Below are 16734 nucleotides of genomic sequence, written 5' to 3' on the forward strand. Positions count from 1 at the left end.
AACAATTACGTGTAAAACAGTAAGTTTGCTAGTGAGAGGACATTACCTAAACCAAACAGCTAAAATGAACCTTGCTGATAGGTAACTTTTCTAACTATCTAGAATTAAAGATGTCTGAAATTATGTTATGGAAAAATAGGTTATTATAAAAATTTTTTTTGAAAGGATGTAGTAGAACAGAGTTTCGACAAATGACTAAGCAAGTCTGAAATAAACTGTATTTCAAAAAAGTCAACTTGGGGAGGGAGAGGGAGTACAATGAGCATGAAATGAAAAATTAAGGAATGAAAATCTAACTTTTATTAAAATCACAATTTTAAAATTGTATTAAAAAATAAAGTCAGTCTGGTGTTTCAATTTTGAAATTATCTTTTTAAAGGTAAAAGTATATTTCAAATGGCATTGCTGTGAGTTTTTATATTCTGATACTTTGCCATGCCGCCAAGGGTGGACATACTCTGTACTAGCTGGGCACAAGAGTACTGTTTATCTTCAGCTTTATAGCTCTACTCTTTTGTACTGCTCCTACATATATTTTGCACTTCATTAATAAGGAATCTGAGACTATTTTCAAGGCCAAAAAGGTAACCTTAGTACTTGATTTTCTGTTTCAATCAGATTCAGTTATACAGCAAGACATACTTCAGCATAACAAATAAAATCCAAAGTAGTTTCAAACTACCTTTCTGTAGTTATATTTTTATTTTTTGGGGGGGATTTTGACCTGTTTTATTCCTATATTTATACAAAACACCTAGAAAACAGCATAGATCAAGTTATTAATAAAGATCTAATGAGTGATTCAATAAAACGAATACATAAACAACAAGGCATGGATGAGGAGATATTTTCTAAGTAAGCTGTAAACTTATGCAGCTATTTTGTTTTTTTAAAAAAAGATAATTTATGTGGCTTCTGGAAGCAAATGGGGTTTTGCTTAGATTTAGACTAGACTCACAAGAGGCACTGTGGACATGTGGGGCTAGATAAATCTTGCTGTAGAAGACTGTCTGTGCAATTTAAGATGTTTAGCAGAATCTCTAGCCTCTACCCCCTACATCATCAGTAATAAATCCTGCTCTTAGCTCTGACAACCACCAATGTTTCCCAATATCACCTCCTGGGGCAAACAAAAATTTATTCCGATTGAATATAAGAGATACCAGAAACAAGTTCAGAGAAAACTTATTTTAGAGAGGACTTGAAAAAAGGGCAGAATCTGGGAATCAGTGGCTGTCATGAATCTATAAAGTGTAGCAAATATCTTCTGTAAAGGGCTAAACAGTAATTATTTTTGGTTTTGGAGACATATGGTCTCTATCTCAACACTGCTGTCATAGTGTGAAAGCAGTCACAGACAATATATAAACAAATGAGCACAATGCTTCAGTACAACTAATTGTCTGTGGTGACTACGGTAATAGGCTTGAGTGTGTCAGAGACCAAGAATGGCACAGTGCAGGACGGTTCAGGTCTACCATTCACAGGGTTGCTATGAGTTGTACTTGACTCAACAGCATCTAACAACAACACTGTTGTTGATTGCCTTCGAGTTGAGCATGACTCACAGCGACCCTATGAACAAAAAGCCTGAAGCCTTTCTATAATTATTGACATTTATCAAAGTTCATAGAGTTTCTGGAGGTATGTTGTTTAGGAAGTGGATGCCACTCCTGCTGACAATTAAATTTGAGTTTCATATAACTATCACCTTGCATAGTGTTATCGTTTTGCATACCCCCCACCCCCCAGCCAATCATTTAAAAATGTGATCATTATTCCTGGCTTGTGGGCTGTACAGAAACAGATGGGCTATAGTTTGCCAATTTCTGATCTACAGCAGGAGTCCCGGGAGTGGTGAAAAGTTACTGTTATCAGAAGTGTCAGCCCACCTAGAGGCCCTTCCCTTCGGAGAAAGGCATGGCAAGTTACTTCTGAAAAGGAAACTATCCCAAATCCCTTTGAAGATAGTTCTTATGTTCGTTAGGAATATCAAGGCCAACAAGCACCAGGGCAAACAGGCTGTGAAGCCCTAATACTGATCAGGCCAACGTCAACACCTTGATCAGGCCCACGTCAACACCTTGATCAGGCCCGATGGAGGGAAGAATGCTGACACTCACTTGCTCTTGAATATGATGCTCTGGAAGGTGTGAGAAAAACGAGAATCATCTAAACAGAGTCTAGCTGGCTAATTCTGAAGCAATCAAAAGATCATATAAAATATCATTCCAACTCAGGAAGAGTTTATGGAATCTCTACAGGAGACAACTGTTATTACAGGATTAATATAGTTTTCATAACTTCTAACTAAATAAAAAAGCTGGCACATTATTCAGTCATTATTATTATTATTATGAAATTACCTTTGCATGCTTCAGTTCTAACTCTGCCAGTTCCACTAAATTTTTTCTGAATGCAGCAACTCTTCTTGTCTTAAAATCTATAAGCTCTGAGAACAAAAGAAATTAACAATTTAATTTACATAACAATCTAAAATACTTTACAAATGCTGATTAATAAAAAAAAATAACAGTACCTTGTTTTGCAGACTCAGATATTTTTTCAAACTTCTGACAACATAATTGTTGGGATGTTTCAGCCTGCAGAACATCTTTATTCTTAGCTCTTGCTTTATCCAATGCTTTATTAGCATTTTCATAATCCACTAGAGACCTAGATCTTCTATACAGGAGATCCTATAAAAAAAAGAATGTTTCACAATAATATATGTTGCATGTTTCTAGTAACTTTACTGAGATATAATTCACATACCACACAATTAAAGATCATGAAAAAGACCAGGCTTCCTAGTCAGATAGACACAGGTGGAACTCCCCAAGACTACGGCACTTAGTCACCCTTCAAGTCCAGAATGGAACTTATTCCTGTGGATCAACTTAATAGGACTATAAAATGAACAGTAACAATAGGGAGTATGTATTCCTTAGAACAATCGACCATTCTAGATTAAAAAAGGGCAGCATTTGCAGGGAACAAAGTTCAGAAGGCAGGAAAGAACAAAAAAGAAGGATGAATGGAAATGGCAAAAATGGACAGGTAGTGGGATGAGTGTTGTTACAGTGAAGAGATTATAACGGATGGGAAGAAACAAAATGTACATGAACTGCTGAATGGAAAATGGATTCGCTCTGTAAACCCAAATTCTTTTTTTTTTTAAAATAGGGAATAGAATGAAGGTGCAAAACAAAGAGGAAGTGGGTAAAGAGTGATGAGGAACAAAAAATGTTCCAGACAGAAGGAATTCATGTGCAAAGGTTGGATAGTGGATATGATAAACAACATTATTTCTGCTGTGGAGCAAATTAGATAGTCTATCTCAACAATCAGTACTTGAAAACAAACAAACAAATTAAACCAAATCTGACTGTCCTGTGGGACAGCTCCATACAATCAGTAGTGATTTCTTTCTGCCTCTATAGATTTGCCTACATTGTATATTCCAGAAAAATGGAATCATAGTTTGTGGCTTCTTTCCCCATTTAGAAATAGTGATTCTTCAGTTCATCAACATCTTTTGGGTCTGACAATGTGGAGTTGGTGAAAATGATGAAAAAGTTGAGAGATGAGGAAAGAAACGTGCTTCCAATGGCTGATGAGAACATAGGAGATGCAGAGACTAAGGACACAAGCACAGGCATCTACTGGTACAGTGAACCATGGCTGGCATACCATGCTGGATCTGAATGAAATAATTCGATCACCATCAAGGCTTCTGGATTAACTCACATGCTCACTTTCTTTTTTTATTTAAATACATTATGCTGTTTTTTAAAAAGACTAATGAAGCAGTTTTGTTTAGTACAGATAAACAAGGCAAGAATCAAGGTAAACAGTAAGATTATTAGACTGTGTGGAATGGAAACCACCATAACTGGAGTAATGTTGTATATCATCTTAAAATACAAGTCATGATGGCATTTAAAAAACAGATTTTTTGTGTTGTTGTTAGGTGTTGACAAGTACGACTCATAGTGACCCTATGAACAACAGACCTGAACCCTGTCCTATCCTGTGCCATTCTCATCATCTCTTGAGCCTATTGCAACATTCTCTGTGTCTATCTTTTTTTGGGGGGAGTCTTCATCTCTTATTGACCCTCCAACTTTCCAGCCATGATGGCCCTTTCTAAGGAAGAACCTCTCCTAGCAACATGCCCAAAGTATGAGAACAGAAGCTTCATTATCTTTGCCTCCAAGGACACACACTAGCTGCACTTTTTTCCAAGATTATCTGTTTTGTTCATTTGAATATTCAATATTATTCCCCAAAACCACAACTCAGAGACATCAATAATTCCTCTATCATCCTTACTCATTGTCCAGCTCTCAGATCACAGCAAGTACCCTTTTTGTTTAGTACAGATAAACATGGCAAGAATCAAGGTATGTGCCTGAATTAGGCACATTTTTGTCTTCAGACTGACATCACTGCTGATAAGTATTTTGGAGATATTATGGACAGTGGACTTGCCCAATGCAATACATTTCCTGAATGTGAGTAACAAAGGTATTAACCGTAGATCCAACCAAGAGAAAATAAAACAGATTACAAAAACAAATCTTATATACCTGATCCAGTATTGTTGAATCCAAATAGAAGAATGTACTTAACTAGACATGGTCTTTAATTTTTTTCTTTTTCCATTGTTGTGGCCTTTAATTTTTTCAAAATAAAATTGTATTTTTGATGAACATATGTAAGAAATTAGGTAGTCAACTATTTAGTTATCAGATAAAAAGCAAATGAAGTTTATTGAGGGATAGAGATGGTTTGAGCTGGGGAACCATCCACTGTCACAGGATAAAAAGGACCATTTCTGGTAACCAATTATTTAGTTATTCACTTAGAATGTTATTTTTTTTAATAATATTTTTACTTTAAGACATGATAAAAACTGTCATGATGACATGATAGTGAAGACAATATAAAAAAGATTAAAAAAGCTTTTATCTGTCAGCTAACATAGAAGCTGAAATTCTGAGAGTGACATATTGCAGGGCTGAAAAAAATTAGTACTCTTTCCTCACCCTCTCCTCAAAATAATCCACATAAACATCTTTATTGTCCTTCCCAAGGGCAGCTATGTCTTTACTGGCCTCAGAAAATTTTCTTTCTTCCATTCACTCAACCATGTAGTTGTGAACAAAAGGCACACTTGGCAAACTCCAGGTCAATCTTCTGGTTCAGGTGAGCTTAGACCCCAGCAACAGCTATGGTGTTATTCATTATGCATACAACTTGCTATGACTGTATCTTTAACAGGTGCCACAGTGCGAGGGTGGCAATATCAATCTTGAAGCTAATGCGGTATTAATCCAAAAACTGTACTTAAGTCTTGATAGTGGCAATGGCAGCAATGGAATCTTTGGGGACCATGTAACCTTGGTGTAAAAGGCTACCAACCCCAGGCATTTACCACTGTAAGGGTCACATTTAATCATCTGGTTTGTGATTTCAAAGCAAGTCCTTTGTAACAGAAAGTTGTTTGTTCCTAGTAAACTTTCTTAGCAAGCTTTGTGATCAGAGGGATGTAGATGTGGGAGGATAGGGCACCAGGGTGGTCTGGAATACTATTAAAAATTAACATTCATTGCACCAATAAAACTGAGGGAAGCAGAAATGGAAATAATAATCTGGTTAATAAGATTGTTAAGGTTATAATTATGGTTAACAACATAGGTAGGGAAGTCAATGTTGTAGAGGCCTTATTGTCTATTATAAAGGTATAATCTGAGTGCTCCAAGGTGGTGTGAGTGAAGAGGGAGTTGGAGAGCTCAGCCATAGTTGTGGAGACAAAGTGGACTGTGTAAATGGACAACTACAAGATCAACAGAGAAGCACTCCATCATCATAGAGGTGAATAGAGGTGAACATGAGATGCCCTGTAAACTTGTGTATACTGATCAGCCAATTTTTGAAGTTTTTTCCCCCAACATAAAGTTAATGATGTTCTTGCTGATGGAGCAGTTCCTGTGGGGATAAGTTATTAGAAGCATCTTCTCTGCAGTAGGTGCCAGTGTAAATTTCATCAATAAATGAGGGTTCCAAGTCTACGAATATTGCCCAAGGCACATCTCTGCCAACTCCTACTAAGACTTAGTAGGTGGCCACTTGGCTGAATGTTGTGTTCTAGACAGTGGAGTTTTCAGCAGGCAATGCCAATCTAGAGAGCACCTGGCTACTGTGGACAGCGAAATAATCATGCACACTGGCTTTGTATTCAGGAAGGTAAAGGTGAAAGGAGCATACACAGGGTTCTGATTACTGCCCTCAACAACCTACGAGCTGAAGTAAGTAATGCACTTTTAGCATGTTTTCAAGTAGGTGCTAATGCATTTCTTTTCCCTGCTGAATTCCACTGTATGACTGCATTTCATTTTACTTAATCCATACTGGTATGGATTTATGTTTAATTTCTAATGTATACCCTAAGAGTGGAATGTTGGGTCAGATAACTAACATTTTAAGGAAATGCGAAACTGTTAAGAACTACACCATTTTATATGATCATCAAATTTTCTCTACATCTTTATTAGTCTTTTTCTTATAATTAAAATATAATTATATAATATAGTTGTTATTTTTAGAATTTTTAATTGTTTTAAGTTACAGGTCTTACAGTAAATTATGGATAAATCCATTCAGTGGATGAGAAATGATTTATCACTGTGGCTTGATTTGCATTTCTGGTGCTTAACATTAAAATTATTTTCATATATTTACTGATAAATTAGAAATCCTTGGGAAAATATCTACTAAAATCCTTTGCCTTTTTTCTTCTTCTTGTGTACTGTTGAATCAGATCTGACTGGTACAGGAGATTGCCCCTCCTCTTCCAGCAGAGCATCCAGTGGATTTGAACCATGTGACTTCAGGATTGCAATGCAACTTCCCTCTGCCTACTTTTAAGTTTTTACTTTTGTATTGAGTAGTAAGAGTTCTTTGTATATTCTGCTAAGTGCTGTCTAGTTGGAATCAAACCTCTAGCAGGTTTTCAGAGGCTGTAAACTGCAAGGGAGGAGATTCTTTTTTCCAGACCAGCAGATGGGGAAGTCAAACTGTCTTGGTTTGGCAGCTCAACTCGTTATCCACTAGCACCTTCACCACCAGAGTGCCTTCATATAGTCTAGATATCAGTTATCAGATAGAAGATTTGCAAATATTTTCTCCCATTCTGTGTGAACTCTTTGACAGAGCGAAGTTGCTAATTTTGATGATGTTCACTTTATTGTTTTTCCTCTGGTTGCTGGGCATACTAACCTTAGTTGTTTCCCCCTCCCCCTCTTTTTTACTTAAAAATATGGAACACTTCACAAATTTGGTGTTATTCTTGTGCAGGGGCGATGATAATCTTCTCTGTATCATTTCAACTTTAGCGTATGTGCCACCAAACCGAGCACCATACCATTTTCTAAAGTCAAGTCTTCTCTTTTTTTTTAATTTAAAGGTTTTAAAAAATTTTAATTTTTTTGCATGTGTACCATCAAATTGGATCTGGTTGGTACATAAGGAGACTGCCCCTCCTTCTCAAGCAGATTCTTTAAAAAAAAAAAAAGAAAAGAAAATCTCCATTTTAAGACTTTGAAAAATAAAGTTACCTTAGCAGCTTGAGATTCTCTTAAGTAGTATTTTAAAAGGTCAGAAAGTTTGAGGTCTTCGTCGGCAGACACTCGTGCTTCTATTTTCTGAAAAAGCAAATAAAAATTGGATAATTAGTAATTACATTCTTCTCTTATCATTCTTTATTACTGCAAAGAAAAGTGAAAATTTTGGATAGTCCTAACAACCTTTCCTGTTTTACATAAGTTTTTTTCTCTCTAACTCTTTTTAGTTCATTATTTTTCTTTCTAACTCTAACAAAGAAACATGAGAGTCCACGAGATTTATGATTTAGGAAAAAATTTCTATCTGATCAGCTTTCAGTTATAAGTGTCATTATCATTGTTCAGCTTAATTTATATACATATAATTTCTCTCCCCCCCTTCATTTCAATGGTAATGGATACTACACATAGATTATATACATTTTAAAACAATAAAGGGTGGTAACAGTACACTCATTCAAACCAATCCTCCTTTGAGGAGAATCCCTAAGAGGACTAGAAAATCTAGGCAAAACATTAAAATGTGCTTGAAGATATGGAGAAATAATAAACAGATAACTGCAATTTCAAGATGGGATAGAAGAGGAAGTAGCCATGTCAGACAAAAAAAGTTTGGAAGGACAGAGATTACAAAGAAAGAGATATATATTAGAGATATATGGAGCTCGTTGGGATCCTGATACAAACAAATTCCACTATTAAAAGCCATTTATGAGACAACAAGGAAATCTACACTGGATCCTTTACATATTGAGGAAAGTCACTGTTAAGCCTTATTATTATTAATTTTTTTTAAAATTTTTTTATTATTTGTGTGTATGTACCGTCAAATCTGATCTGACTGGTACAAGAGGAGATTGCCCCTCCTTTTCCAGCAGAGCTTCTGGTGGATTTGAACCGCATATTTCTGGGATTGCAGTGAAGCTTCTTGCCAATAGGCCACCAGAGCGCCCCTTGTTAAGCCTTATTTTAAAACTCAATGTTGTTGCCTTATAGCTGACTTTCCAGTGAGTTTACAGTGCTGTAAAAGCATACGAAGAAAACTGCTCATCTTACCTGAGCAACCAGTAGATTCAAATTGCCTGAAAGGAGCAGCCTGTGGGTTAGCAGTGCAACTTCCTAATCTTACTGTGTATTAGTACACAATAACTTTTATCTTAAAAAAAAAAAGAGTATACAGGAAGAGCACAAAATAGAATGAATATGGAATTTAAAAAAAATTTAGAGTAATTAAGTTTAAATAACATGACATAATGCTTTTAGCATTAAGGAAATCTGGGTGACCTACATATGGTAATTCCTTGTACCATTCTTGCAATTTTCCTATAAATCTAAAATTATTGTTAAAATTTTAAACATTAAACACCAACCTGAATGGTTAAAACAAAAAGATGGGACAAGCTCTGGTGGCCTAGTGGCAAGAAGTTGCACTGCAATCCCAGAGGTAACCAGTTCAAATCCACCAGATGCTCTGCTGGAGAAGGAGGGACAATATCCTCCTGTACCAGTCAGATCTGATTTGATGGTACACATAAAATAATAGTAATAATAAAAAATTAAAAAACAAAACAAAACAAACCCAAAAAGATGGGAAATATCAACTATAACAGCAGGTTGTGGAGGAGCCTGAACCCTCATATTCATTTTGGTGGTAATGTAAATGGGCATATTTAGTTTGGCATAAGTAATTATGTTTTTCATTGATACCCTATGGCTCTCACTCTACTAAATTATATAGACACAAAAGAACTGCATATTTAATGATGAGAAGATTAGCAGCATTATTTGTAGAGTCTGAAACTAGAAACTATGTAAATATCTGTTAAATGTATTTTTCAAAAAGAAACAGACTTGTAATTCAGTAGCATATTTTTCTAAATTATTTTTTATTCACTGTTGCGTATTTTCCCTCCATCCTTTCCCCTAGCCCACCCTGCAATGCACCCCTTGTTCCTGATTGTTGTCATACATATAATACCTACTTATGTAGTCTTCCCAGACAGTTTTTTCCCTCATCTGTTCGACTGTAGTGTTTGTCTATCCACCCTTTTCCCAGTCTCTGTCCAATCCCCAATTCCGTCCTATTTTATAACAGCTGTGTTATTCAGTACTTGTCCTTTTGTGACTGAGACATTTCACTCAGCATAATGTCCTCTAGGATCTTCCATCTTGTGTAATGTTTTATGCATTCACTGTTTTTCAATGCTATGTAAAAGTCCACTGTGTGAATATACGTTTTTCTATCCATTTGTTTGTTGATGGGTACTTATGGTGTTTTCATCTCTTTGCTATTACAAATAATGAAACAATAAACATGGGTGTGAACACATCTGTTTGAGTTGTGGCTCTGATTTCTTTAGGGTATATTCCCAGTAGTAGAATTATTGGGTTAAATGGTATTTCTATTTAAAACTTTTTGAGAAAGCGCCAGACTGTCTTCCATAGTACCTGTACCATTTTATATTCCCACCAGTTGTCACTAAGAGTTCCAATCTCAGGGAGCTCTGGTGGCCTAGTGGCAAGAAGTTGAGCTGCAATCCTGAGGGCATGTGGTTCAAATCCACCAGGTGCTCCACTGGAAAAGGAGGGGCAGTCTCTTCCTGTGCCAGTTGGATCTGATTTGATGGTACACAACCAGAAAGAAAAAAAAAAGAAAAAAAGAGTTCCAATCTCTCCACAACCTCGCCAGCATTCAATGTTTGCTGCCCTGTTAAACTTCACTATTGTTGCTGGGTAAATGCCTATCAAATTTAAGTATATTTCTACAAGAGAATATGGTAATAAGGATGAAGGCATTAACACCCGTGCTATGGGCAGAATACTGAATGATCTAGGAAGCATTAAAAGAATATGGAAGGAGTACACCAAGTTATTGTACCAAAAAAATTGGCTAACAGAAGAATTTCATGAAACAACATATGATCAAGAAGCAATGGTGATGAAGGAGGAATTTCAAGCAGTTCTGAAGAACAGGCAAAAAACAAGGCCTCTGGATTTGACAGAATACCAGCTGACATATTCCAATATAGAGATAGATGCACCCCTGGTTGTGCTCACCCAGTTGTGCCAGGAAATCAGGAGAACAACTATCTGAACAACTGACAGGAAGAGATCCATACTTATTTCCATTCCAAAAAGAGGTGATCCAACAGAGTGTTGAAATTACTGAACAATATCACTGTATCACATACAAGCAAAATCTTACTGAAGATTATCCAAAAATGACTGGAACAATACACTGACAGAGAACTATCAGAAATGCCAGCTGAACTGAGAAGAGGCCATGACATCAGGACACATCATACCCAATGTCAGATGGGTCTTGGCTGAAAGTAGAGTACCAGAGGAATGTCTGTGTTTCACTGATTATACATTTGACTGTGTGGATCACAACATATTGTGGCTAACCTTGAGAAGAACAGGAATCTCAGAACACTCGATTGTGCTCATCCAAAACCTATACTTGGACCAGGAAGTAGTAGTCAGAACAGATAAAGGAAACACTGCATAGTTCAAATCAGGAAAGGAGTGTGTCAGGGATACATGCTGTCTCCATAAATACATTTTCAATCTAAATGCCGAACAGATCATTCAGGAGGCTGGACTTGATAAGGAGGAATGCGGTATCAGAATTGGAAGAAGACTAATTAACAACCTGAGGTATGCAGTTGCCACAACCTTGTTTGCCAAGACTGAGGATGACCTGAAGCATTTGTTGCCAGTCAAGGACTGCCGTTTCCATTACAGATTAAAACTCAACAGCAAAAAAACAATGATTGTCAACATTTGACCAACTGGTGGCATCATGATAGATGGAGAAGAGATTGAAATTGTTGACAATTTCAGCTTGCTTGGTTCCACAATCAATACTTGGCACTAAGTCAGGAAATCAAAAGAAGAATTGCATTGGGAAAATCTGCTGTCAGGAATCTCTCTAGAGTGCTGGAGAGCAAGCATGTAAGACCGGAGATTAAGGTGTGCCTGATCCAAGCCACGGTTTTTACAATTACTTGCTATGTGTAAGAGAGCTAAACAATGAATAAGGATAACAGAAGAATCAATGCCTTTGAGTTGTGGTACTGAAGCAGAGTACAGAACATACCATGGACTGCCAAGAGAATAAACAAGTCTGACTTGGAGAGGGTGAAACCAAGTTGCTTTTTGGAGGCAAGAATTTTGAAGCTCTGCTTCACATACTTTAGGCATTTTGCCAGGAGGGACCAGTCTTTGGATAAGAACATCATGCTTGTGAAGGTGGAGGAGAGGAAGACCCTGAATGAGATAGACTGACACAATAACTGGGATAATGGGGGTAGGTGTGCCAGAGTGAGAATGGGTCAGGAGAGGAGGAGAGGGTTCCAAGTTATTGTGCATAGGGTTGCTATGAGTCAAAAGCAACTTGATGGCACATAACAACAACAGCAACACTGACAAATCTTATAAACATAATGTTCAGTCTATCAAGCCAGATTAAAAGAACTACATAAACTCGCCGCCATCGAGCCAATTCAATCACAGAAATCCCTGACTTGGTTTTTGAGGGTGTAAATTGCACTGGGAGGAGAGAGCCCATCTTTCTCTCATGGTGTGGAGCAGTAAGTAGATTTGAACCGCTAGACATTTTTTGCCTTTTGATGAACAGTACATGCTATATACAATGCTATGAGAGTGCCACATTTTATGTAATTTTTTCATATAAAGTATTAAAATAAGTCAAACTGTTATATGCTGGTAATGTTCCACTTCTTGATAAATTGCTCAAGAAGGTGTTGATTAAACAGGTTATGTTAATTTGGAAAAAAATTGAGTTGTATACTTCTGATAGGTGCTCTCCTATATGTACATTATAATCAAAAGAAGAATTGTATGGATAAATCATGGCAAGAACTACAGCTGACTGTTATCCTCAAATATAATACTTCTGGATCTGTAACTATATTCTTGCCAAGTTTGAGCTCCAACCCCATTACGTGCCTCAGGCTGCACCTAATCAGTGATAGCTCTGGGATAGTACTACATGCCAGCCTATTATTACATGATGCTCCTCTACCGAATTATAATCTGGGGACTCCTTATTGACTGGGCTGACATTTTCAGAGATCTGTGCTTCAGTCTAATACTTTCCCTCATTCCTACCTCCCCACTCCTGGGCATCAAAAAGATCTAAAATCTTTCCCTGGCTATTCTTACACATTCTTCTTTACATTCTTATTGGAGTTTCCTCCAATAAATCTCTTACACATTTAATCCTATTTTGATGTTTACCTCTCAGAGGAATCTGAACTGACATAAATCTACTTTGTGATAGGGTTGATATTAATTTTTAAAATATGTAACACAATTTATATAAGTTTGAAAACACATAAAATAATATTGTTTTATTTGGGAATACATACTTATGCAGTCATAGTATAAAAAGGGCATGAAAATGATAAACCTCAAATTCAGGACAGTGATTACCTCTGGAGAGGAGAGAAAGGAAGCAGAAAAAAAAGTACTCAGGAAAACCTATCTCTTCAGAAAATGTTTACTGATATCGAAGCAGATGACTATATGGCTTGCAATATAAGACCAGTTATGCTTGTAAGGACTTTTTTCTTTTACTAAATATATCACTCAACTGGCAAGGTCATGCTGAATTTGGAACTATACACTGAACTGTCACCACTCCTCTTAGTAATCAAAATGAGTCACTACTCATTTTTCACTTTTCTATCAACTAGTGAAAATGTTAGATATTACTGTATTTATGAATAATCCTTGACAAACAAGACTATGTAAAAAATGACAACTACAGGGAGAAAGGAGGAAAAGTTGCTTATACTGTAGGTATATGAAAGCAAGCCTAACCTTCAAATAAAACTTTTTATACAAATAGCAAAAGATCTTAACAGAAAAACTCAACTGAATCCAAATTTTTCTCTTCTTCCTACTAAATTTAACCCACTGCCATGGACTTAATTAAGCATGTGACAACTTGGCTTGGCCATGATTCTCAGTGGTTTGGTAGTTTATGTAATGATGTAATCAGCCCCACGATGTGATCTGATGTCATCAGCCACCAGCTATAAAGGGAATAGGATTGGATGCAACATCATTTTTCAGGTCACAGTCCTGATCTAATGGGAGGTGTAACCACAGGTGTGGCCTGTATTATCTTTTACCTTGTAAGAAATAAAAGGCAACAGAAGTAAGTACAGAGACAGGTACCAAATTACCACTAAGAAAGAAAAGCTGGGAATGGAGTGTGTCCTTTGGATCTGGATCCCTGCTGAGAACCTCCTAGACCCTGGGGAAAATGAATGCCAAGACCACAGCTGTTGGAAAAGAGAGAAGTACTTTATCCCAGAACTTAAAGAGAAAGCTATCTGAGAACTTGTCCCCTGAGTTTACACTTCTAGCCTCCTAACCAGTGAAGTTTGCTGAAACCATCCATTTGTGGCATTTCTATTATAGCAGTACTAGACAACCAAGAAACAAAATCACAAGTTAAATTCTACTTCACATAGAGGTTTAGATTTCTAAAGATTACGTAATGGCACTTACTCTTGTTTTATCAAACAGTTCTGAAACTTTGAGAAAAAACCTGGAAGGGAAAAATACTTCATTAGAAGGCCTTTGAAATAATCTTCCATTTCAAATGTTCAGAGACTATGTCTCTAAATACATTAATAATGAACATTCTTATCACATTATAATATTTCATGGTCTTGTTAACTACAGGCTTCATTAAAGTCAACAAATCTATACCCAACAGTCACTTGAAATCTACCATTATAGAAAATCTGTCCATTTTGTTTCAAAATGGAAGAATTAAGTCTTATATTAAACTTAATCTTGATATTCTTTACTTGCTGTTGTTATGTGCCATCGAGTCGCCTGCGACTCATAGCGACTCATAGTACAACAGCCCTAAACTCCGCTCTGTCCTGTGCCAATCGCACTGTCTCCAACACTCCCATCCCAATTATCCCAATCACTGAAGCAATCCACCTCACAGAGGGCCTTCCTCTTTACTAGTATGCTGTAAAATATTAACTAAAATATATATTGAAAAAGAATTATAGGCGTACAGAGCAATAACATGAACAACTAATTTCTTAGAATTCACTTTAGCCTATATGCCAAATGCTGGCACCAGTTTTTTAAAATTCCAATGCTAACCTATTAAAGAATATTCTGTAAAACAGTTAATTACAGAGGATAACATAACTGAATTCAGGTAAATAATACCAAAAACAAAAACAAAAGTTTAAGAATGCCACTTTATTAAAATGAACCTACTCTGACAAGTTATTAGACAATACAGGACAAAGATGAATTTTATTTTTAAAAAAATTGAAGAATTAACTCTTTGGGAAGGTAGTCTTAATCAGTATATATCACATTTTAAATTTCTACTGAGGACATGTTAGAGGAAAGTTCAAATATGTGATTTAGAGAAATGCTCTGGCTATAAAAAATAGGTAACCCACTTAAAAATATTTTAAAACAAATCTTATGTGTTTTTCAAGGAGAGGTTGACTTTAAACATTATTTTATGAGCAAATGAAAGAAACTAAATATGTAAGTATACCAACAGTGGAAGGGAAAAAAAAAAGAACATAAATAAAAGACAGCTCTGTAAGGAAATGTCCAGATAATTTTTCCATGCTAACATGCCCAACATTTTCCCTACCAGTCTCCCTAGGATTGCCAAAAATTCACTTTACTATAAAATCTAGAACAGTCTTTTTTCAAAAAGTAGAAACTCGCAACATTCAATTTTACTGAGAAAGTAAGTATGGCCTCTCATAAAATACATAAACATATATGTGGGTGTGTAAATACATTTTATTCTATTTATAAATTATCATTTCCTGGGGATAAACCTTTTCAAAACGTAGGAGCACTTCAACAAAAAAATTCTCTCTTCTCTTTTTACACAAACAGATCTTCCCATTTTTGTCATGAAACATTGTAAATGTAAAGCCATACTGTAAAAAAATCCAATTTTAGTTCTCAGATTTAAATATACAGAAGAAAAAAGGTAGAGGGAAAATGACACTAACTCAAATTTAGGACAAAGCTCCATATGATCAATGTGTTTTCTGAAGTGTTATATGTACCTACAGTGACAAAAGAAATATTTTCTCACTAATGCTTTAATCAAAATTCTTACTTGCATATATCTGTAGAATCCTGAGTTCCTAAAGCATATAATGAAGAACCAATCCTATTGTAATCATCTGCAGCACCTATGAAAAAAGTTAAAGCGTTAATGTATTTAATCATTGAATCAAAACCATTTAATGAGTACCTGCATGCCAAACAACATATGAGAAACTCAAGGCCTAGTTAAGAAAAAAAGACATAAATGACTTTAACTAAATATGATAAATATTATACTAGAAGATACTGCTTTGAGAGAAAAGATAGGATTCTACCTAAGTCAGGGAAATATTACAGCTCACTGGAAAATATGCAAATTGCTTGATTTTATAGCTCAGAACTCAGAGTAATGTTGAAAAGTGTTGTTAGGTGCTGCTGAGTCAAGTACGACTCATAGCAAGCAATCTTATGAACAAAAGATCTGCACCCTGTCCCATCCTTTGCCATCCTCATACTTCCTGACACATTAGTGCTCATGTCAGTCCACCTGCTTAAGGGTCTTCCTCTTGTTCACCATCTCTCTGCCTTTCTGAGTATCATGTTTCTTAGCAAGGAATAGCCCCTCTTAAGCACATGCCCAAAGTATGTGAGATGCTTTATTTTAAAAAATTTTTTAAATTATTAATTTCAATGAAAATTTATAGAGACTTAGGATTTCCATTCATTCATTGTTGCACTTTTCTCCCCCATCCACCCTTGCCCCCAGTACACTTCCCTCTTAGAAAAGTAAAAGAAAAATTCTTTCATTGTTTTACAAACCCTCCCCCCAGGTCCACTCAACTATGCAGCCTTTGCTCTGGACGCCTGTCATGACAATAATACCTAATCACATATCCCTTTTAAACAGTTTTCTCCCTCATCTGTTACAATGCAGTATACATTATTGAACCCATCTTTCTCAGTCTCTCCCCAAACCCAAGGTCAGTCCTGTTTTACAACAGTGGCACCATGCAGT

General features: G+C 36.1%; 1 protein-coding gene across 1 annotated transcript in view; it reads right to left on the reverse strand.

Moving 5' to 3' along the window:
- Positions 1-2366: 2366 nt before the first annotated feature.
- The window catches only part of LOC102855369 (sorting nexin-6-like), a gene marked incomplete at its 3' end in the record, with an annotated part of 61330 nt that continues 46962 nt past the window's right edge, over positions 2367-16734 (reverse strand). The window contains exons 9-13 of the mRNA XM_006891574.1: positions 15790-15865; positions 14175-14214; positions 7623-7709; positions 2540-2699; positions 2367-2452 (exon numbers count right to left, since the gene is read on the reverse strand). Of these exons, the coding sequence (XP_006891636.1) occupies positions 2367-2452; positions 2540-2699; positions 7623-7709; positions 14175-14214; positions 15790-15865 (449 nt within the window). The remainder of the gene's footprint in view (positions 2453-2539; positions 2700-7622; positions 7710-14174; positions 14215-15789; positions 15866-16734) is intronic.

Source organism: Elephantulus edwardii, unplaced genomic scaffold (assembly GCF_000299155.1).
Source record: "Elephantulus edwardii isolate Elephantulus edwardi_28Jun2011 unplaced genomic scaffold, EleEdw1.0 scaffold00100, whole genome shotgun sequence".
NCBI lineage: Eukaryota > Metazoa > Chordata > Mammalia > Macroscelidea > Macroscelididae > Elephantulus > Elephantulus edwardii.